General features: G+C 43.1%; 1 protein-coding gene across 3 annotated transcripts in view; it reads right to left on the reverse strand.

The window, feature by feature from the left end:
• LOC143833042 (ATP-binding cassette sub-family A member 10-like) overlaps window positions 1–22,889 on the reverse strand; it is a 113,630-nt gene that overhangs the window by 937 nt on the left and 89,804 nt on the right. For all 3 annotated transcript variants that reach the window (XM_077328354.1, XM_077328353.1, XM_077328355.1), the window contains 10 exons: window positions 22,687–22,810; window positions 16,703–16,829; window positions 12,557–12,648; window positions 11,786–11,967; window positions 11,078–11,153; window positions 8,165–8,259; window positions 6,529–6,648; window positions 4,976–5,116; window positions 2,427–2,506; window positions 259–314 (listed from right to left, as the gene is read on the reverse strand). In XM_077328354.1, the coding sequence (XP_077184469.1) occupies window positions 259–314; window positions 2,427–2,506; window positions 4,976–5,116; window positions 6,529–6,648; window positions 8,165–8,259; window positions 11,078–11,153; window positions 11,786–11,967; window positions 12,557–12,648; window positions 16,703–16,829; window positions 22,687–22,810 (1,093 nt within the window). The remainder of the gene's footprint in view (window positions 1–258; window positions 315–2,426; window positions 2,507–4,975; window positions 5,117–6,528; window positions 6,649–8,164; window positions 8,260–11,077; window positions 11,154–11,785; window positions 11,968–12,556; window positions 12,649–16,702; window positions 16,830–22,686; window positions 22,811–22,889) is intronic.

A 22,889-nucleotide genomic window follows, 5' to 3' on the forward strand; every position in this document is an offset into this window, starting at 1 on the left:
TGCATAATAGCTGATCATGACAGTTGCCTGGCTGTCAGAATCAGCTGTTACATAGCCCCCCCCCCCCCAGTTTTTTTAAATGCTCCCCCAAGCCTGCAAAGGGAGTATGGGGCACGTAACAGCTGATGATGTACACAGAGATGCTGGATTGCAATGACTGAAGATAGCTCAGTCCAGATTAAACCAGATTTGGGTTACAATGCAGCTGTTTCTTATTATAAATGTTGTCTTATTATTGAATTTTTAAAATCACATTACCTGTTCCAAAGTGTTCAGAGAAAAGCTGTACTCCTCCAGACTGAAGGTTTTTTTAGCTGTGTGAATATAAAATTAAACTAATTATGTTTTGCTGTCAGTTGGACCACACTTTCCACCCCATACATTGAACAAGCCTGTTAGGTCATCTATAAACATAACATTTGAACGGAATGTATACAGATAAAAGGCAGTGTTCATGGACCCAAATCACATGACTGGTTTCTGCTTTATAATTTGGTCCTATTCATGTTGAAATTTGTACGGATACAAAAAATTGTACTGTTTTGGATTCAGCCAAATACACAGTGCATGAATATCCCTTCATCTTTTTGGATTCGGCTAATTCTGAAAAATTTAGGGGCTTCATCATCAGATAATCAGCATCATCAACTGATCTTTTTATCTGGGGCCAGCATACTGATCAGCTTTTGATGACAGGTCTTCAACCTGCTCCATTTAATTGGAGCAGGTGGGGTGCCTGTCATCATTAACTGATGGGCATGCTGGTCACTCCAGCAGGCAGCATGTTCATCAGCTGTTGCTGACAGGCACCCTGTCTACTCCCCAGTTGGGAAGGTATTTAAACAGAGTAGGTGGGATGTCTGCCATCATGAGTTGATGGATGTGCTGTGTTATGTATGGCAGGACCCTGCCCTGGCTCAATGTCTTCCACAACCAGTGGCACCTCTCAATAGTCTAGGCTTGTGTCCAAGCCAGGCACTGTTAAAGTCTGCCAAGACCCTGCTCGGCCAGACTCCATCTTTTTCTCAGTCACAGATTTGACATGACAGTTGCAGCCTGAAATAGATACTGTGCTTCCCCCCCCCCCCCATTGATTGCTGATTCAGTGACCAGCATAACTGTGTTTACCTAGGAGCTCCTAGGTAATCTCCTTGTCTCACACCTATGACTCACTCTTGGCCAATCCGCCAGGGGGAATCGCTTCCCCCACCTTCATAAATAGACCCATTGATATGATGCTTCTTTTTTTTTGGGGGGGGGGTAGATCCATTAACTCCCATTTCCTGATCTGGCTAGGCCATTTTACAACTCCCTACCCATGGAAAATTATATCATGCGCCCACCATGCCCCTATCATGCCCCCCATCAAAAGCTCTGCATGACTCCCTCTCCCTGAAAAACTATAGATACTCTGGCTCTGCCAATCCAAAGTGTCTTCTGAGTTGGATCTATTTGGAACACACTTCACTGCTCATTGGTCATGTTGCTCCCTGACTTCTCTGCTCTTCAGTAAATATATCTACTGCAACTCTCTTCTCCCTTTATTTTCCTGTCTGCTAAAATGCTAGTGTGCTAAATATATTTTTGCCTATAACTATTTGTTATCTGCCTTGAGTTCAAAAGGGTGTAATCACCTTGGAAACATTGGCAAACGATCCATTTTGCTGTTACCAAATCTCTTGTAAAGCAATTCCCCACTACTAGAACTTATATGTGTCTTGGGACACGTATGTGCACATCTCTGGTAACAGCTGGTTGCTCCCTTTTGATTGCAGTCAGCATGCCTATCAGTTGTTGATGATAGACACCCCACACACTCCATGTAAGTGCCTCACCAGTCATCATCAGCTGATTGACACACTCTCCTTCTGCCTTCAAAATCACTGCCTAAGAAAGCATGAGGGGAAGGCATTTGGATGGCTGAATTGTGACCAAAGCGCTATTTGGCCATTCTGATTCAGACTATCTGAGTGCAGGGAATTGGCGGTTCAACTTGGATAAGCAAAAAAAGTACCTGAATCAGCATTTATTTGGATACTTTCTGATTTATCTGAGCTGAACCACTCATGCCTAGTACATACACATAGTTAAAGACTAAATTTTCCACCAAAATAACTCAAATCCCCCCCCCCTTAGCCTGTTGAATTATCTGAAATGCAGCTCACAGGAGATAGGGGACCAGCAATAATAACTTCAGGAAGGGTTAGATAAAATGGGAAATAGCAAAAGCTTGTGTTAGTGAAAAATTTATCTTGGATATTACTCATACTATTCAAAGCTTATGCCCATGTATGGACATCTAAAGAAATGGGTACAAGGTAAGTTCACTGAATAGGTATGGTGGGAATACATGATGCCTCTCATCCATCAGCCATCAATGGAAAATAATGGTCAAGACAATACAGAATTAAGTATCATACATCTACCTTTCTCTAGCATGAAGAAAGCTTTTGACAGGGGCAGTGCATCCTCCATAGGTATTTTGTAGGCTAACAAAGTTGATATCCTAAGAGGAAGGGAAATATATATATAGTAATGAATACTCTTGCAGAAAACAAGCAGGCTAAAAGGAACCTATGAGCTTTCTAACTGGTTTTTGTTTGCTTTGTTTGAAACTATTTCAATAACCAACAATTATGGCCTTTACCCAAAATTTTGTGGCTTGGAGTGAACTCTGAAGCATTTAAAGAAATCTCAGTCCTTTAAAACAGTTGTCCCCAACCCCCGGTCTTTGGACTGGGACTGGTCCGTGGATCGGGACTGGTCCATGAATCAGTTGGGACCGGGCCACGGCTCTTCCTTGTCCTCCTCCCCGGTTGCTGCCTCAGGGGCTGCCCTGCCACTCTGCCGCCGGCTCACCTTTGGTGCTCTCCAGCGGCCGCCATGGCTGGGGCTCCCCATTGGCATGGCACTATGCAGCTGCTGCTGGCAGCGCCCCCCAGTGGGTGGCAGGAAGTCAGGGGCCCCAGTGGGAAAGCAAGCGGAGCAGGGGCTCAGGCAGCGATGTCCCTCGGCAAAAGACTACCACTCCCCAGGCCTCAGTAAAATTGTTAAGCATTGACCAGTCCCCGGTGATAAAAAGGTTGGAGACCACTGCTTTAAAAGGTCTAGAATTCAGCATTCCTGATTATTAACTTAGGTCCAATAGCATCCTGGTACTGGGATTCAAGAATATCAGGAAATGCCAATATTTGGGGGCATCAATATACCACTCAAACTCAAAAAATACCATTGGTTGGGGGGCGTTACACACCCCTAGTCTGATGTAGCTACAGTGCCCTAGTTACAGGACTATTTCAATGTGCTCTACTTAGAACTACTCTGGAAGAGTATTGGCTTCTGATCCACTCTGAATTCAAAGTGTTTGTTTTGACCTTTAACGCCATACATTGCTTGGCACAGAAGTATCTGAAAGACGATTTGTTCTTATATGTTCCTCCCTGAGAACTAAGATTACAGGGAAAGGCCCTATTGACAGTCACATTGTCTAAAAAGCTCATTTTGAGAGTCATGAGAGAGGACTATTTCAGTGGTGGTACCCTAATTATGGAAGAAACTCTCCAGGAAGGTGCACCTGGCCCCACTCGCTCTCAAATTTTAGTAAGCAACTGAAGAGAGTTTTATTTATTTATTACTTATATACCACCCTAATGTATGATTTTTTTATACATTTTATAGTGTTTATATTGTAAGCTGCTTTGAGGTTGTATAAGGTAAAAAGAGGCCTAATAAATGTTTTAAAGAAAATAGAAGGCAAACTGAGCAAGAGAATGAAACACAAATTAGTGGCCTAGAAAAAATTGCAGGGGAGGACAGTAAAAATTACCCTTTCCCTGTAATACTGACCAAGTATTATAGCCCAACTAAATTCTAGAGTTCAATATGTAGTTTCTTGCTCATCTAGCACTGAGCCTGAATAGTAAAATGAAAGAGAATATCAATACCTTTCCCTCCCAATATTCAATGGGAGAGATAAGGATAGAATTTGTATCTTGTGGCATATATCCCCATCCTTCATTTCACACATACCCATTGCAGAATATTATATGTTATAGGTGGGAGGCCTCTGCCCCCTGCCATTTCAACTCCAGGCCTCACCGCAACAACAGTACCCAGGAATTGCTCCAAGAACAGAGCCATTCCCACTGCAACTGGCCCCAGTTGCTTTGTTTGGCTCTCCTGGAGTCCTCTGTCACACGACTGGGCCTGAGGTAGCTTCTAGAGTGCTTTGCCATGGTACCCAGGATGGAACAGCCAGGCCTAAAGCCTCTTCTGGTGCTTGTTTTGGGGACTGCCAGGCCTCAAGCTACTCCTGGAGACTGCAGCCATGATACCTGGGCCCTACGTCCCTCCTAAAGCCCACAGCAACTGGGCCCGGAGCTGTTCTTTGAGTCCACTGCTGTGGCCAGCAGCCCCTTCCTGCAAACACACCCCAAGTTTGCAGAAAAATATGATTAGAATAATCATTGTCCCAGGCTGTGGATTTAATTATCTGCAGATGTGGGCTGCATGTCACTATTAACTACCTAGATTAGGATCTCTGGCCTTTATAGTTTCAAGAATCCATAAATTCAAGCCACAGAAATGCTGTTCCTCTAGTCTTAATCCTTTCACTAAATCTGTTTAATTCCCCCCCCCCTCAAAAAAAATCAGAGCTCTGAAAAGTTGCAATAATTTTTGAGTGTCAATATCTTCCAATATAAGCTGTCCAAGTATCTCTTACCCTGCTTTCCTCTCCCCATCCCCCTAACTCATGTACTACTTTCAGTATTCTGTAGCTCCTGGAAAGCAATATCCCCTATTGGTTGAGACATTTGTCTTAAAAAAATCACACAGTATTTTTCAGATCGTTTAGGTCATCCCCAAATATACAGAATCACTTAATTTGAATTGTCATTTATGTAGTCATAGAACCATGACATTTACTAAAATAATTCAAGACATCTGGCAAACTGTAGAAACATTTGGAAGTTACCTTTCCTGGCGAGCTGCATGTGGAAAGATCTTCAGAATTTCAGTATTCACAAGCTCGCCATGCTCTACTCCCTTTACTTTTATTTGCAGCAAATAATTTTTGCCAAATTTGCTTTTCAGGTACTGATTAGAACCAAGGCACCTACAGAAGGGAGGAATCTGCATGAGCACAAATGACAATGAATCATACTGCAAGGACTTGTGGGAGGCATATCTCTTCTCCCTCTCTCACTATTTCCCTTTTTCCTCCTGTAGCCTCTTCTAGGGTTGCCAACCTCTGGGTAGGGATGGAGACCTCCTGGAACAACAACAGATCTTCTGGCCACAGAGATCAGTTCCTCTGAGTGTTCCCAGATTGCGGTTGTGAAATCCCCTGATATTTGGGTAGCCTTGGGAAGGTAAGGCTTGGGCAGGGAAGCAACTTCAGTAGAGTATAATGCTATAAGTCCCTCTTTCTAAAGCAGCAATCTTTACCAGGGGAATTCATCTGTCCTCTGGACAATAGTTTTAATTCCAGGTGATCTCCAGTCCCCATCTGGAGATTGGCAACCCTAGTTCCCCAGGGAAAATGGCTGCTTTGAAGGGTAGAGTCTATGGTGCTATACCCCTTCAGAGGTCCCTCTCCTCCTCAACCTACAAAAAAAAATTCTAGTTATTTTCTAACCTCTTTCCCTCAACTTGACAATCCCCGTATCCTTGCCTTCCCTCCTTCTCAGCCTTCTCCATCAACCTGCCTTTTATCTGCCTCCCATCTTCAGCTTTATTTACTCTTTATTTACTTCATTGATACCCCACCTTTCTCCTCAGTGGTAACCAAAGCAGCTGACATTATTCTCTTCCTCCTTTTTATCCATACAACCCTGTGTGGTACGTTAGGCTGAAAGCATGTGACTGGTCCAAAATCACCCAGTGAGCTTCCACAGCATGATTGGGATTCAAGCCTGGTTTTCACAGACTTTTCTCTGTAGCTCTGCTATACCATGATGCTGGGGTGACAAAAGCATACACAAAATGGCTGTGCTTTTGCTTTCTAATTCACATCTTTTCTGAAAACAAATTAAGTACTAGAGATGGGCAATTCGGTTCAGATAAGCCAATACCTTTTTGGAGGTATCCAAGCCAAACCACCCATCCCTGTACTTTAAACTGGTTGAATCAGCAGTATTCAAATTGCTATTTGTAGTCTGGCAATTAGTTCTAGGATATCTCCAGGCCTCACTTGAAGGTGTCCCTCTAGATTCCACCTTGATTGCTGCTGTAAAATTGGGCTGTTCTCTAGAGCAGGGTTAGTCAACCTGTGGTTCTCCAAATGTCCATGGACTACAATTCCCATGATCCCTTGCCAGTGTTTGCTGGCAGGGGCTCATGGGAATTGTAGTCCATGAACATCTGGAGGACCGCAGGTTGACTTCCCCTGCTCTAGAGGCTCCCAAACGACTTTAAGTAGTACGAGAAACAAAATAAAGATCTTTGAAGACTCATCCACTTCTCAACAGCATATTATTTGTTCCTTGTCATCCTACTCCAGAAATTAAAATACAAGGTAAAACCTACCTGAGCAGTCCAGACACCATGATAGCTACTCGGTCACACATTGCCTCAGCTTCTTCCATATTATGAGTTGTCAAAATGACTCCTTGGTCTTTCCCCTTTAGTAAAGCATTAATTACTTTCCTGCAGAGAACACACAAATTACTATGGGAAAGGAACATAGTGACAGACACAATGGAGAAGAATGGAGCATTTCTTGTCCCAGAGGAGTGCCAATAAGGAAAAGGCACCTCATAGACAACTACAGCAGGACAGGCACCAGTCAGAGAAGTTCCTGTGGGGAGAGACTGAAAGACAATAAAGGAGTTATGCCTAGGGAGGACAAAGTTTGGAGAGGGGAGGGAGATCATGAAGGATGCCCTCTAAAGTGACCATTTCCTCTAGGAGAATTGATCTGTGTAGTAGGGAGGCCAGCTCTGGGTAAGAAAATTCCTGGCAATTTATGAATGGGGCATGGGAAGGGCAGTGTTTGGGGAAGTGGTGGGAGCTCAGAAAAGCTGTGATGCCATGTGGTCCACCATTCTAAGCAGCCATTATCTCTAGAGGAATTGATCTCTGTGACCAGGCCAGTGGCAACCCAAGAGACGTCCTTTTCAGTTTTGGCACCCAAACTACGGACATCGTTCCTAGGGATATTAATTTGTCCCCTTCTGTTACTGTTTTCCACTAGCAGGTAAAGTCTTTTTCTTCCCATCAGGCATTTATTCAGTGATTCCTTGTTTTTGCTGCATGTTTTAATTACTGTTTCTTATACTTTTATATATGTATTTTAGCTTTGGTTTTAATTGTTTTTATAATGCTTTGTTTTAACTGATTGCCAGCCTTGTTGCCAGCCCAGAAAGGCAGGCTGGATATACATTTTGTAAATATGGCATATAATGATATATTGTCTGCAGCAGTCAATAAGTCACTTCTAGAATAAGGCATTTGATAATCATGCTGTAGCTACTACAAACGAGAAAGTAGAGGTTTAATACCTTCTATAGGAATGCTGTTTTAAATTTAAGAGTTGCATCACAGAGCTATTGTTGGCCAAGATTAAATATTTAAATGCTAGCTGCCACCCAAATATCCCTGTTGGCTCCCTTTAATACCCAGTACCTGATACCATGGTCTTCACTTCTCATTTCCTACACTCAGTCCTCACTTTCCCACACCAGTTCTTGCCTCACAATGAAGCTCTGGTCCCAAAGTTCTGCTTATTTCTGATGGTCACCTGTGCCTCAACCACACATAAGCCTTTTCCTTCATCCTTTGTAGTCTTGTTGTGCCACTGCAGCTATCCTTTGCATCAGGGGTCGTCAACCTGTGGTCCTCCAGATGTTCAGAAAATGCTGACAGGGGCTCATGGGAATTGTAGTCCATGAACATCTGGAGGACCACAGGTTGACTACCTCTGCTTTGCATAACTAGTTCCAATAGTACAGATACTATTACCTTCCTTCATCATTTCCATGATGTGCTGGAGATTAAAGTCACTTCATGATAGGGGAACCTTCTTAGGCTAATAAGTAAAATTATCTGAGTATCTAAATTAGCATAGTCATCTGAACAACACTTGATATTACTTGGTGCTGAAATTTAATGTTAATGGCGTGTTCCGCATTGTCCGTTTACAAAGCCAGGTCTAAATACTCACCACACCTGATGTTTTCCTTTAGGATCCATTCCTGATGTTGGTTCATCTAATAGCATCACAGTTGGATTGCCCAGCACACTCAGAGCAAAGCATAACTAAAATGGAGGAAAATAGATGTTATCTTCCATTGGGATATAGCGTAATCCTGGACAGGCTGTGTCTTCAGTGACAGCTGCCCAGATGCAGAGGCCCCAGAAATGTGTCTATCAAGTACAAGCTGAAACACACCAACATTTAGGAAGGCAAATTACCCAGCAGGGGATCTATATAGTGTATTTAATTTAATTTTTCCAAGGAGTTCAGGGTGGAGGTCAAAGAGCAATTTATCAAGCAATCTGTGATGATTCGTTTATTAACTACTCATAGACTGGAGATTAATAAAATCCTGGGAAGGGAACAGACTGGTTTTAGGCAAAGAGCTGATACAGATCTTCTGACATTACAGCTCTTAATCAATAAATATACAACCAAGAGTAAGAGTATCCTCGCTGCTTCCTTTCATGGATTTGATACTTTTGATACTACATGACCAATTGTGGCACAAGTTAAAATAAAGATCTATTGACAAGGGACTTGTAGTAAACTAGATAGTAAAGAGTTAACCAAAGCCTGATTAGGAGTGGAAGGAAACTCCACCCATTAATTTTTTTCCCCTCACTTTCATTTTCCTAAGTTAGTTGGAGCTAGGTTGCAAATAAAGACGTGCTCTGCAGCTCCTGTGATTACCTAGATTTATTGATTACAAAAGGACTGTTGGCTTTGATTGAGATTTTGTATTCTAGTCCTGCTGCACAAGTCTGCTATGGTTAGAAGGACAACTTTTCAATATAATTTCCCTATAGTAGGGAGTACAGTAGGGTATGTGTGCAGGTCCCCTGTTTAATTAATATATCTGCAATATGCTTTCTGCTGTCTCTGCTGGCTGAGCTGAGGGGAAGGGAACCCCCTCCCCCACTGCCGGAGTGGCTTCCCCTCAGCCCAGCCAGAGCACCTGCTGCGTCTCAGATGCTGCGGGCACGCTGGCTGGGCCAAGGGAAAGGGAAACCCCTTCTCCCGCCTCCCTCACTGCTGGAGCCACTTCCCCTCGGCCCAGCCAGCGCCCCCACCACGTCTGAAATGCAGAGGGTGCACTTGCTGGGCTGCGGGGAAGGGAAACCCCTCCCCCCGCAGCTGGAGCCGCCTCCCCTCGGCCCAGCTAGCATGCCCAGGACTTTTGCGCCCAAGGCGTGAGTGTCCTGCCATTTTCGGGACACCTGGTCACTTTATCAATCATACACACCCTTTCCCCACCTCCAGAAAACAGAAACAGGGCTGTGTTTTGTCTGCCTGATCCCCAAAAGACCATGGGCACTTTGCAGAAGATTTTATTTTACTTTTGACAATGTAGCTTTCTGGTCACACTGTAACTTGGAATATGCAATCAAAAAAAAAAAGCTCAGATAAGGAAATGGAGAGGGGAGGGTGAGTGCAAAGGCGGGACAATGCTGCAGAGACTAATGCATCTTTTCTGCTCCATATGGGCTTGCCTCTGTTTGCTCACTGATGGGATGCAAGGTAAAAAGTGAAAACCCACTTTTTGCGATTTTCCTCATCCCAAGGCAAATCTGGGCAAAATGCAAGCCAGCCCCTGGACAGCCTCGGGATGCAGGCAACATCATGTGGAGGGGTCTCTAAAACCCGCCAGCAACCAGAGAGTGTCCAGGGGCAGATTCCTCATGGAGAAATGGTCCAGAGATTTATTTCGCACTACAATTTACTACTCTTTTACTTTTAATAAATATCAGCTGACACTAGAAGCATCTTGTCAGTGCAGTCCTGAGCATAATTAAACCCTTCTAGATAATTTGTGTATAATGGACTTAAAAGGGTGTAATTGTTTAGGATTGCAAGGTAAATGCTGTAATCTATTTAAAATGCAAGCAAGGTATTTCAAATACTTGGAAATAATTCCCACTCCCATTTAGAGATATTACCAGGCAGATCTTAATATTAGCTAAGAACAAGCTACATATTCAGTACAGTGAATATATGGTCAGAGTGTGTGCTCTTTCCATGATACTTGAAAAAATCAGAGACACCTTTAGTTCCACCTGTCTTCATTCACCAAACCAATACATTTATTCACCATCAAACCAATGAAATCTGAAGGTATGGATAGAGCCAGTATGGCACACAGCAGGGATCCCCAATGTGGTGCCTGCCAACCATTCCTTATGCCCTCCTATTTTTTTCCTAGAAAGTGGTTGGGGCATTTCCCTTCATGGCTTCTTATTGGCCATTGGGAATGTGATTGGCTTTGCAGATTTTTAAAACAAATGTTTTAATGGCAGCTGCCACCACAGCACAAGGATCTTCACTATGTGATTTAAGGGAAGCAACAACAGCTTTTTTATGGCTGGCTCTGCCTCTTGGGGCAGACATTTTGTGGTTGTGCTCACCATACTGTATCAGAATTCCAATGGTGTCTACAGGCTCAAAACCCTTGGGGACCCTGGTGTACATAGAGTCATAGGTTAAATTCCTTTTGGCATGGAAATCTGCTAGGTGATCTTTAACTGGTTACACATTGTCAGCCTAATTTAATTTACAAGGTTGTTTTGAAGATAAAGGAGGGGAGTATAGTACCCTCTGGGCTCTGGCGTGTAGGATTAATCTTATGTATCCTGTTGGCACACAGGAGACATATACAGCTTCATCTTTATATTGGAATACTGTAATCTGTGAAACCGGGCCTTGGATTGTAACCTGTGATACCAGATCCTGAATTGTTACTTATGGTTCCAGACTCCTGGATTGGTACCTATGATAACAGAACTCATCATTGGACTGGACTCTCTAACAATCGAGCCTATGGACTCTGGTCAGTTCACATTAAATACTGACCATTAAATACTGAACATTAATGACACATACCTTCCTATTTAATCCAGTAGGTAGTGTCTTGCTTGCCTTTTTCAAGTGCTCTTGGAGTTCAAGAGCTTGCACAAGTCTGAAAGAAACAACAACATTTGGTTTATTCAGAAACATTCCTTTCACATGAGGAAAAAATTACAGAATTTCAAAAACATATATCGTTTTACTCTAATTCTTTCTTTCTATGCAGGACCAGTTAGCTTGAGTTTCCCTGCAATATTTAACTATGAAATGTATTCAATAAAAGCATAAAGATTCCCAACCATGATAATTAGCTATAGCACATTCTCTCTAGCTTTGCTAAACTAACGCCTTAATCTGTGCAAAATGCCTTGCTCAGGTCATGCTATGGTCAACACTGATAAATTCTGATTCATAAACTTCATGCTGGCATATCCTTTTGAACTGACTAATTTTGTTGAAGAATTCGGACTTCTAAGTCAGCATCACAGAACACTGAACTGTTCTCCCACAATTTTCTAAATTTTGCTATTTTAGGCCAGATTACAGTCTGATTGAAAAGGCATTCTGGCTAATGTTCAAATATATAAGAAACTCTATTGATTGCCTCTCCCACTTCCCCAAATGTCAAAATTCACAATGTGTGGCTTTCCTAACCTAGCAAATTTGGAAAGGAGAAAATAAGAGACTTCATTTCCAATATTCCATAGCTCTCTCATGGATCATCTAACCTTTCACTCCACTTACCTATGGATAGCAACCAGAGCATCATCTTTCTTTATCCCTTTCACAGCTGCATAAACCTCCAGATGTTCTCTCATGGTCAGGTTGGACCAAAGAGCATTCTCCTGAGGACAGTAGCCAAGAAATCCAGTCATGTTTTCCACTGTTCCATGTGACGAAACTGCACTGGCCTTTTTTATCAACACCTGTTCAAAATATCTGGGGTTAAGATCTTCTTTAAACTTGTTACCATAAATGCAGCTTTAAAAATTTCAAAGGCTGTGCAGGGAAGACATATAGTGAACCAACTGTACGACAATCGGGAAAATCTGTAACAGCACCACAAAGTCCTAATAAAATGGAGAGGCCTACAATGACACCCTTGTAACATACAAGATGGCAGTCAGTATTCCAAGCGCCAAGGAAAGGAGCAATTGTGCAGGTGAATTTTACAGCCAATGTCACCAAATTCAGTATTCTGAATTTTGCTAGTAAAATAATCTATGTTGATTAAATCTTGCTATGTTACTTTTTTATTTATATAATTAATTTTAGTTGAATGGGAACTGACTTGTATCAGGTTTTTCATAAAGAGCCATTATCTAAAAGAAGTCTGGGGAAGAAATGGAAAAGATGAGGATGGAGGCCATAGAATGAGCATGAGGAAATGTCTATGCAGGTTAAAATATATTGAAGGTGCTGGGGAAATGTATGCTGTGATATGTTTACACAGGGACTGAAGAATAAATGCCATGAATATTACTTTCATTTGTATTATAAAGAGGCCAACAGTACCTGCCCAGCCGTCAGTTCTGTGTCTTCAATTATCATACTGATTGTTGTACTTTTACCAGCACCATTGGGTCCCAGTAGACCCCAAACTTCTCCTAGAAAAAACATACATGTATTAAGCTTAAGTCTTGTTAACCTTCCTGGCAATGCCAAAGAATTCTTTTTTCATGCGACGACAGCAGCAAGATTAGCAGTGGAAACATTCTGAACTACCCATGGGGACAACCTGGCTTGAGAAGCTCAGATAACTATGTAAGAGGGCCAAGCTGATGAATCTAGAAAGCAGGAGACCTCCAGATGAATTTCAAAGTCACTGGCATTTTTATTTGCATTACGTTAATAAGTAGGTTTGTAAATTGTATTAGGTTAGAGGAACAACTGAAGGGGAGTAGTCACTTTTAATGTCTATTCTAAGGTATCCACTATTTTTGCTCTATGTTTTTTTACTATGAAATATTTATATTTAAAAAGAAGAAGAAACATACAGGCATTTTTAAAGTAAGAACTGCGGCACACCAAATCCAAGCACACCTGCATCAGTACAAAAGGAAATTATTAAAACAGTACTGGCAATTTTTGTAACAAGTACTGTATTCTGAGGAATAAATCAGATGCTTCGATGATCACCAATGTTATTTTGTAATTGATTAAAGGAACAGTCAGAGTCTCCACAAATGATGAGGTATTTGACAAATTATTCCAATGCATTAAAATTTTCACATCAACATATAAGTTTTAAAGTGAATAATCAAAAGAAATATTTATTCATTTAAAATATTTCTGTGCCACCTTTCTACTCAAAGACAGCCCCCAAGATGGCAAACATCAAACCTTAAAACATTTCAACATTAAAAGCATCTAAAATGAAGTCTGTATGGGCGATAATTGGATGAAAACATGGACACGCATAACATCAAAAACCAGTTATTGATGTATGCCAAACTGAGCAAATCTGAAGAAAAAAGAATAATGCAACAAAATAAAAATACAAAAATGCAGCGTTGGAATGGGATGGAAGTTATACAGCAAATCTAGAATCAAATGAGAAGCCGTGTTGGTCTGAAGTAGTACATAGATTTATTCAAGGCGTGAGCTTTTGAGTGCTTGCACTCGAAAGCTCACACCTTGAATAAATCTTTGTTGGTCTTAAAGGTGCTACTGGACTCTGATTGTATTGAGCAAATCTAGAAGTCTGTCTTTATCAAACATTCCACATAGTTCAATTCAATTCATTTGCTGGCTTTTAAATGTATACTGCTTCCTGTTCTAATTAATTTTACTATTATCATAGAATAGGGGTTTAGCATATGTCGTACATCCACATGTGCACACCAGACCCATATCTAGGCATTTTAAGTATGTGTATTAAAAAGTGGGATTAAAGGTGACAGAAAGGAAGAGGCAGTTCATTCATCAAGGGGACCGTTTTATTTGTTATAAAAGATTATGCAGGGAAGTAGAATTAAAAAATGGTTTTATTATGTAATACGGAAAGAACAAAAATAACTGCAATTCAGCCTACCCTTAGATGCCAATCTGATAACTAAAATTTATCAAGAAGGAAAGTTGCAACAATTAGCTGTGAAGTCTGCAGTAGCCCTCCCAATCTGTGGATGCATATTAAAACATTTTTTTTGAGGGGGGAGGATTGTAAATGGGATATTGTTGGGGAAGGCAAATGGGGGCTAATCTATGTCAGATATGTGATGGTCCCTCTCGGGATTCCCTGCCGTACATTATGAAAGCGGCATGAAGCAGAGAAACAGCCAATCACGGCTCTTGTAATCTGGACACAGCAGACGGGGAGGGGAATTTAAAGGGAAAGTGGCTAAACTGCCAATTCCCTTTCCCCATCAAACAAGGGCTAGTTGTCAGGTTAGGGAATTCTTTGTCTCAAGAGATGCAACTGCTAATCACTTGTTAATCAATTGCTATTATTATCTAATCAATATATTGATATACGGATTAAAAATATTTGAGGTTTGTGTTTGTATAGGAGCACAACTAAAAATGTTGGACCAGAAAGAAGTATGTGTGAAGTATGAAAGTGAGATAAGGTCACAAGGCTGGCCTCCCAGGGAGATTACAAATGAGGTGATAAGAAAGGGACTCATGAGGGGCAGGAAAAAAACAGCAAGGGGGACAAAATGCAAAGTAGAGAAAACAGGGAGTGGGGGAAGTGCCAGTTAATAAGATGGAATATTATGGCTGGATGCTTAGAAGCAGGAATGTTTATTAAGGTATGGTGGTAGATCAGGTAGAGCAGAGGGTTACAAGCAGGAGTAGAACTCAAGGTGTCACTGGCCAATATGAGAGGATGAGCCAAGTTACACTGTTTGAATCCAGTTGAAATAGACCCTGTGTAAAGGGCATGGAATATGAAGCAAGTTGTAAGGTTCTAAATCGTCTACCTGACATGATAGGTACACTGATTACTTCCTATGTCTGCTGCTTTTAGCTAGATACCTGGGGTCTATTTCTCTTGAACTTTCTCTTTCTGCTCCAATGGAATAATATTAGTCAGCATGGTATAGTGGTTTAAGTGCAGCAGACTCTAATCTGGAGAACTAGGCTTGATTCCCCACTCCTCCACATATAGGCACCTGGGTGACCTAGTTCCAGTTTTATTACAGCTGTTCTCACACAGCAATTTTCTTATCAACCTCAGAGGGTGTCTGTTGTAGGGAGAGGAAGGGAAAGGTGTTCGTAACTGCTTTAGGAATACTTTGCATATTGAAAAGCAGAGTATAAAAAACAGCTCTTCTTCAACATCACAAGACCCTCTTTATATTACAAAACTTTCTTCAGACAATTTTTCTTATAGGCAACAGACTGTATTTTCCCAGGAACTCAAGAACAGGCCTAGTCAGTAGCTGAGCATGGTAGTGTGTTAGATGTGGTAAAGTGCCAGGCTGGCAGCCCATGTTCCAGCTTAGGGTTGCCAGCCTGCAGGTGGAGCCTAGAGAATTTCTGGAATTACAACTGATCTCTAGACCAGTGGTCCCCAACCTGCGGGCCGCGGCCCGATGCCGGGCCGCGAAGGCCATGGCGCCAGGCCGCGGCTCCCTCTCCCCGCCCCCCCCACAGTAAAAAACTTCCCAGGCCGCAGGCTTGCGGCCCAGGAAGCTTCTTACTGCGGGAGGGCGGGAAGAGGGAATCAGGGCCGGGCCGCGCATCGCGCATGCGCGGCCTGTGCGGGCGCGGCCTGTGCGGGCGGGGCCCGATGCACGGGCACGGCCCGTGGGCGCAGCCCGATGCGCGGGCGTGGCCCACGGGGGCGCGGCCCGATGCGCGGGCGTGGCCCGCGGGCGCGGCCCAATGCGCGGCCGTGGCCCACGGGCGCGGCCCGATGCACGGCCGTGGCCCGCGTGGCCGTGGCCGTGGCCGTGGCCCACGCAGGCGCGGCCTGCGGGCATGGTCCATGCGGGCGCGGCCCAATGCCCTGCCGGTCCCCAGCCTCAGAAAGTTTGGGGACCACTGCTCTAGACTACAGAGATTAGTTCTCCTGGAGAAAATGACTGTTTTGGAGGGTGGACTCTGGCGCTGTACTACACTGAGGTCTCTCCCTGCCCCAAACCTTGTAGTGGCCAGCCTCCACCCCTCCAAATTGTCAGGAAGTTTCTAGCCTGGAGTTGGCAACTATATTCTAGCTACCAAGACAGATTACTGCCTGAGCACATACAGTATTTCCGAGAATGGAGACTCAGTCAAGCCCTGTCCATGAAGTTCAAGAACAAGATAGGCTTCTTCCACTTCAGGTTATTTAGCTCCTGGACTAAGTTGGTTCAGCCAGTTCAGCCAGTTTGCATTGCCAGTGAGCTTCTGCTCTCTTTGTGAACCCAGATCCAACTAAATCCCGGTTGTGATCTTAATCTCAAAATTGCTCTGAAGGTCAGATCCAGACTCCAGCTACTGTCTTCCAGACCCCTGCTCCTGAAGACTGCCTGGTTTGCCTCGGGACCCAGCTGCTAAAGTCAGAATAAGAAGTTTCTGAATAGAAGCTCTGCACAGGCAAAGACCCCCTTTGTGCACAGGGACTACAAGTTATTTAACAAATGTTTTCATGAGATGTCAAATATTTCTGGAAATAAATAGAAAGTAAGAGTAAAGGTGTAAGTTCTAATATAGTAAAAACTGGTTTCAGCTAACCTTTTTTAACACAAAAAGAGACATTTTTGACAGCTACTTTCTTTTTCTCCTTGTTCTTCTTACAACAGGCACACGCCTTCTTGCTTCTGTATTCCTTGCGCAGGTTGTGGACAATGATAACTGGTTTCTAAGTAAGAAGAAGAAGGAGAGAGAGAGAAGCATGCTCAGTCTGTATATACATAATCTTATCCCATCCTCCTCTGATTCAAGGCATTCTCCAGGGAGAAATGATGCTTTATAGCTGACTCATTCAGGGCACTACACTGGGCCAGTATCACAATTACATACTTTTCCACATGCACAGTTTACTTCAGATTATCCCTTCTTCTCTTCACCCCCCCCCCCCCCCCCGCCTGCCTGCCATTCAGCCCTTCCACAAGGCTGGTCGGATTTCTAGTCCAGAAAATAAGTTGTCTGAAGACTCTTCAATTATGACCAGCATAAGAAGAAGAAGAAGAGTTGGTTCTTATATGCCGCTTTTCCCTACCCGAAGGAGGCTCAAAGCAGCTTACAGTCGCCTTCCCATTCCTCTCCCCACAAAAGACCCCCTGTGAGGTGGGTGAGGCTGAGAGAGCCCTGATATCACTACTCAGGTCCATTGAACACTTAGTATTCCTGCCCACTTTTCCTTAAAGGAGTCATTGTTAGTAAAGAGGGTGGTGTATTTTTGTATTCTATAACCCCAATCACGTCACCAATGATCTTTAACAATGGAGTGCCTTCTTTGCACCACTTGGAACTTGGCATTATGGCTTCCGGGAAGCAAGGTTTTGCATTTGATAGTACTGATAAGGATCACATTCTACATTAATTTCCACCATTAGATATAGGCAATGGAGCCCCAGTGGGCAACTGGGACCAATTATTATATTTCAGAAAGAAATTAAAGATACATTTGCATGCAGCATACATAAACAAATATGAATGCATTCCACAGGGTCTTAGAATATAAAAATACCCCACCGTCTTTACTTACAATGACTCCTTTAAGGAAAAGTGGGCAGGAATACTAAGTGTTCAATGGACCTTATGCTGCTCATAATTGAATAATCTTCAGACAAAAATTGACGAAGACACAAATAATCTGAAGGAATCTTTAAAAACATCCCCAGGAAAATTATGATAAAAAATTAATGACTTGGATATTGAAATTAAGAAGAGGTCTGCCAGTCTAATGGAATTTAAAAACCGAAAGTATGTGATTTGCGTGATTACCAGCAGGAAAATTTGAACTCTTAGTTAATGTCCAGAAATCCCAGATTTAAATCCAAAATGATCTCTTGGGACCCAGAAACATTTTCTAGTTCAGATATGAGTTTGTACAGCACAATGAATGAGGAACTGCAACCTCAGAGACCCAGCCTCAGACCGTCCAGATGGCTGAGGAGACCGGAGAGGTATGAGTTGGATTTTCGCGGCCATAATCTTTAATTTATCTGACAAACAATTAACTGATGCAGAAATTAATGTTTTGAGTTTGGGTCTTTCCAGTGTCCCTAAGTATCAGTATAATGCATTCAGAAGTCAGATAGACTTCTGATCAGAAATTGAAAATTGAAAAGTTTCTTTTCCAAGAGATCCTAACATATGAAAAATTGATATTAAGGGATTTTAAACACATGGAGAGCAAATCTGGATGGGCACCTTTAAATAGACCAAACGAAGAATTAAATGCCCTTTTAAAATTGCGGCGTGGTGACTCAATTATCATCAAATCAGCAGATAAAGGCGGTGGGATCGTTGTTATGAACAGGGACGATTATGACAGGGAAATAGTAAAACAATTGAAAATTAAAAAAAACATTACAAACCAATCAACAACAAGCACATTGAGGAAGTTATGAAGTTATGAAGCCTTAGCATACAATTACATCACAAAGGATGAAGCCCAATTTTTGCTCAATATGCATCCTCAAACGCCAAGTATATGCATTCTACCTAAGATGTAAAAATCAGAACGACCCCCTCCTGGGTGTTCTATAGTCACCAATGATCTAAAACAACGGGGTTATCCAATGAAGACCATAAGAGATGCTTTAAACAAAGTAAGTACTTTGAAAAGGGTAGACTTTCTTAAATATAAAGAGAGAGCACCACTGGATAGAGTAGTATGTTCTTTTGAACACTCATTTAGATCCAATGGGATTAAAGGCATTATCAACAAACACTGACACATTATTTCTGAAATAAGGGGATGCGAGAATCGCCCACTGTTTGCATGGCGATGTGACTGGAATTTGAAGGAGATACTTGAATATCAGCATATAGAGGTTGACAGCACTTAGCCCAATGGGAGCTATACCTGTGGAACATGCCACGCCTGCAGATACATGTGGCCAATAACAGATTTCACTAATACAATCAATGGATTTAAAGTGAAAGTGAAAGGATTCATAAATTGTGCCACTAAATGCATAATATATATGATTTTATGCCCCTGTCATTTAATTTATGTTGGAATGACAACAAGACCCCTTAAAGTACACATTTTGGAACATGTATCCCAACTCAAGATGAAAATAAAGGACATCCCAATGCAGAGCCACTTTGAAGAGAAAGGGCATGATCCTGAGGATCTTCGTTTTTTTTTGGGGGGGGGAATGGATACAATCACCTCTGGCACCAGCAACAGATTAAATATCAACAAAGCATTGCTTCAACGGGAGACGTACTACATTTTTAATTTGAATAGTTTGTATCCTAATGGTCATGCCTTGAATAAATCTTTGTTGGTCTTAAAGGTGCCACTGGACTTTGATTTTCTTATGCTACTTCAGACCAACATGGCTATCCACTTGAATCTATCCTTGATTGGATGAGTCAGACTTACACCTGTTAATTTACATTCAGGTTAAATGTGAGTTGGTAAAGAGGTCTCTTGGGGTTTTCAAAGCCTATGAGCAGAAAGAGAACCTCCCAGAAGGTTTGAGCTGGTCAGGACATTATATATGGTAAAGATTTCAACCATTCATGTACGAGTGTAAAAAAAGGAACTATGGTCAATTTATAGGTATTACTCCATGTTGATATTATATATTTTAATTTTCTCTCATAGAAATTGTTGAAAGAATTAGAAGAACTTTATATTTAAAGTAGGTGGAAATTTCATTGTTTATTTAAAATGAGTAAAGGTAAAGGTAAAGTTATCCCCTGTGCAAGCACCGAGTCATGTCTAACCCTTGGGGTGACGCCCTCTAGCGTTTTCATGGCAGACTCAATACGGGGTGGTTTGCCAGTGCCTTCCCCAGTAATTACCGTTTATCCCCCAGCAAGCTGGGTACTCATTTTACCGACCTCGGAAGGATAGAAGGCTGAGTCAACCTTGAACTGGCTGCTGGGATTGAACTCCCAGCCTCATGGGCAAAGCTTTCAGACGGCTATCTTACCACTCTGCACCACAAGAGGCTCTTTTTATTTAAAATGAGTATTATGCATCAAATTCCAATATGCTGCAATATCATTTTATAGCTAATACCACTGAAGAAAGAAAAAACTGAAAATGGGAAATAGAATCATATAATTTATCCAGAACCCGTTTTGGTTCTTTTTGGTTTTTTTGGTTCATACTTATTATTTGAAAGAATTAACACTTCCCCATAATGGAATCTCAACTTGTGAACATTTAAAAGAACAAAATATAAATAAAAATAAGGAGAATTAAGAGCAGCCAATTGGCAGCAGGAAATATGGCTGGGAGCCATAGTGGCAAAATAAATAGCTGAATTTTTATTTTTTTTAAAAAAGTTCCATGTAGACATTACAAAAAAGGCAACATGTCATCTCAACTATCACCATGCATAGTTATTCAAACTGCATATCAACAAAGTTATTAGGGTCTGAAGAAGACCGATGTCAGCATTGTTCACAGGCTAGAGGACCATTTATAAATTTACTGTCTGTTTGCTCCAAAGCAAAAAAGTATCTGTGATGTTATCAATGAGCTTTTGAAAAGTAATATATCCCTTAATCCAGTGTTGATTTTGTTTGGACAGATACATGAAAATTTAGAAAAGGTATATGGAATCTGACAGTGGCTGCAGGATAACCCCATGAAAGGACTGGAAGCAGACGGTATTATCTTCAGTGGAACAGGGCTCAGAAAATGCTGGTTCGATGTGTTGATATGACAATGTACAAACAAGAGAGAAGAGACTTATGCAGGCAGTCAAAAGATACATACCTTTTATTCTTTGCAGGAATAATACAAAACCAAAGGAAAATGTAAAATTATAAGTATTTCTGTTTGGGCAGTCAAGATTTCACATTGCTATTTTGTATTGCTGTAATTATTTTAATTGCCCTTTTAAGTCCTACAATAGTTGTATTCCCAAAGAATCATATACAGAAACAGCCATTTTGGTAAATCTGAAGAACAAAAACTAAAATAAAGACCAGAATAAGATAAAATCTTTAACCACTCCTGCAGAACGGAATAAATAAAAGAGTAAGCCCTAAGGGGGAGGAGAAGGGGTGGGCTCTGTCCGGGATAAAAACTCAGAGGGTCCAATCAGGAGCTGCAAAGAGGCTCCTGATTGGGCCCTCTGAGTGTCACTCCAGGGCCAAGCGGCCAATGGGGAGCCGCGCAAAGCTCCCCATTGCCCGCTTGGCCCTGCTGCGCCTTGCCCGCCCAGGGACTTACCGCACTGGAGGAGAAGCAGCCTTCCCCGATGATGAGTCCTCCCGGTAGCTTCCCCTTGCCCTCACGAAAGGAGCAGGGACGCTGCGTTGCAGACGCCCCGTCCTTACTCCTTTCCCACCTGGGGTCCCTTCCAAATGGCCATTCCCCATCGCTGCTTCCCCGCACCCAGACACACACACACAGGCTCACCAGCCAAACCCCCCTGGCCGCCCCCCTAGCCCCACTGCCGCTTCCCACCGAACACAGACACACAGACACACACAACCCCCTGGCCACCCCCCATTGCCCCGCTGCCGCTTCCCACTGAACACAGCCACACAGGTACGCACACACACACACAAAACCCCCTGGCCGCCCCCCCATTGCCCCGCCGCCGCTTCCCAGCGACCACAGACACACAGACATGTACACACACACACAACCCCCCCTGGCCACCCCCCTCGCCCTGCCGCCGCTTCCCCACCCCTACAGACACACAGACACACACAAACACACACAACCCCCCCTGGCTGCCCCCCTCGCCCGCAGCCGCTTCCCCACCCCCACAGACACACACACACAGCCACCCACCCACTGCGTTCTGCCACCCCTTCCCCCATCCCACACATCCATGCACATACTCCTCTCTACCCCCTCTTCCCTCACCACCTCCCCCTCCTGATTCACCCCCACGATTCTCCCCCGTGATTCCCCCCAACCTTCACACCTCCCCTGTCCCCTCCCCTTTCACCTACCTCTCTGCGTTCCCTCCTTTCTTCCTTCTTACTTCCTGCCTTCCTCTCCCCCACCCCACACCCACGCACGCACTCCTGTCTATCCCCTCTTTCCTCCCCACCTCCCCCTCCCGATCCTCCCCACGATTCCCCCCCATTCACCTGGCCCCTCCCCTTTCACCTACCTCTCTGCCTGCCTTCCTTTCTTCCTTCTTCTTGACTTCCTCTCCCCCACCCCACCCCCATGCACGCACTCCTGTCTACCCCCTTTCCTCCCCCCTCCCCCTCCCAATTCGCCCCCCGCAATTCCCCCCAATTCACCCCCTGTCCCCTCCCCTTTCACCTTCCTCTCTGCCTGCCTTCCTTTCTTCCTTCTTCCTTCCTGACTTCCTCTATTTCTCCATCTCCTTCCTTCTCTCTGTCTTTCCCTCTCACTTGCTTCCTGTCTCTCTCCTTCACTTTCTTTCTTTCTCCCTTCTACCCATCCCTTCAAGTCCCTTGCCCTTTTTTCTCCCTCTCCTTCCTCCTTTCTTCTTCTTCCTCCCTTCTCCACAGTCTGTTCTCCCCCTCTGCTAGGGCCCGCTGTATTTTTTGAACAGCGGGCTTATTTTCTAGTATATAATATATTTCACCTCTTCCTGATCTTCTGAAGACAGTGCATTTTGAACTCTTGCCCTTTCATCTTGAACATCTCCATCATCATCTTCATTGGGTTCTTCAGGATTCTTATGGACAGTCTTTCTTTGTGGAGAAATCCTAAAGATCAAGATCAGAAAGAAATAACAAAGGACCATATGCCCAAAAGGAATACAACAATGTGCAATAATGCTAGAAT

The sequence above is a fragment of the Paroedura picta genome, chromosome 3 (assembly GCF_049243985.1).
Source record: "Paroedura picta isolate Pp20150507F chromosome 3, Ppicta_v3.0, whole genome shotgun sequence".
Classification (NCBI taxonomy): Eukaryota; Metazoa; Chordata; class Lepidosauria; order Squamata; family Gekkonidae; genus Paroedura; species Paroedura picta.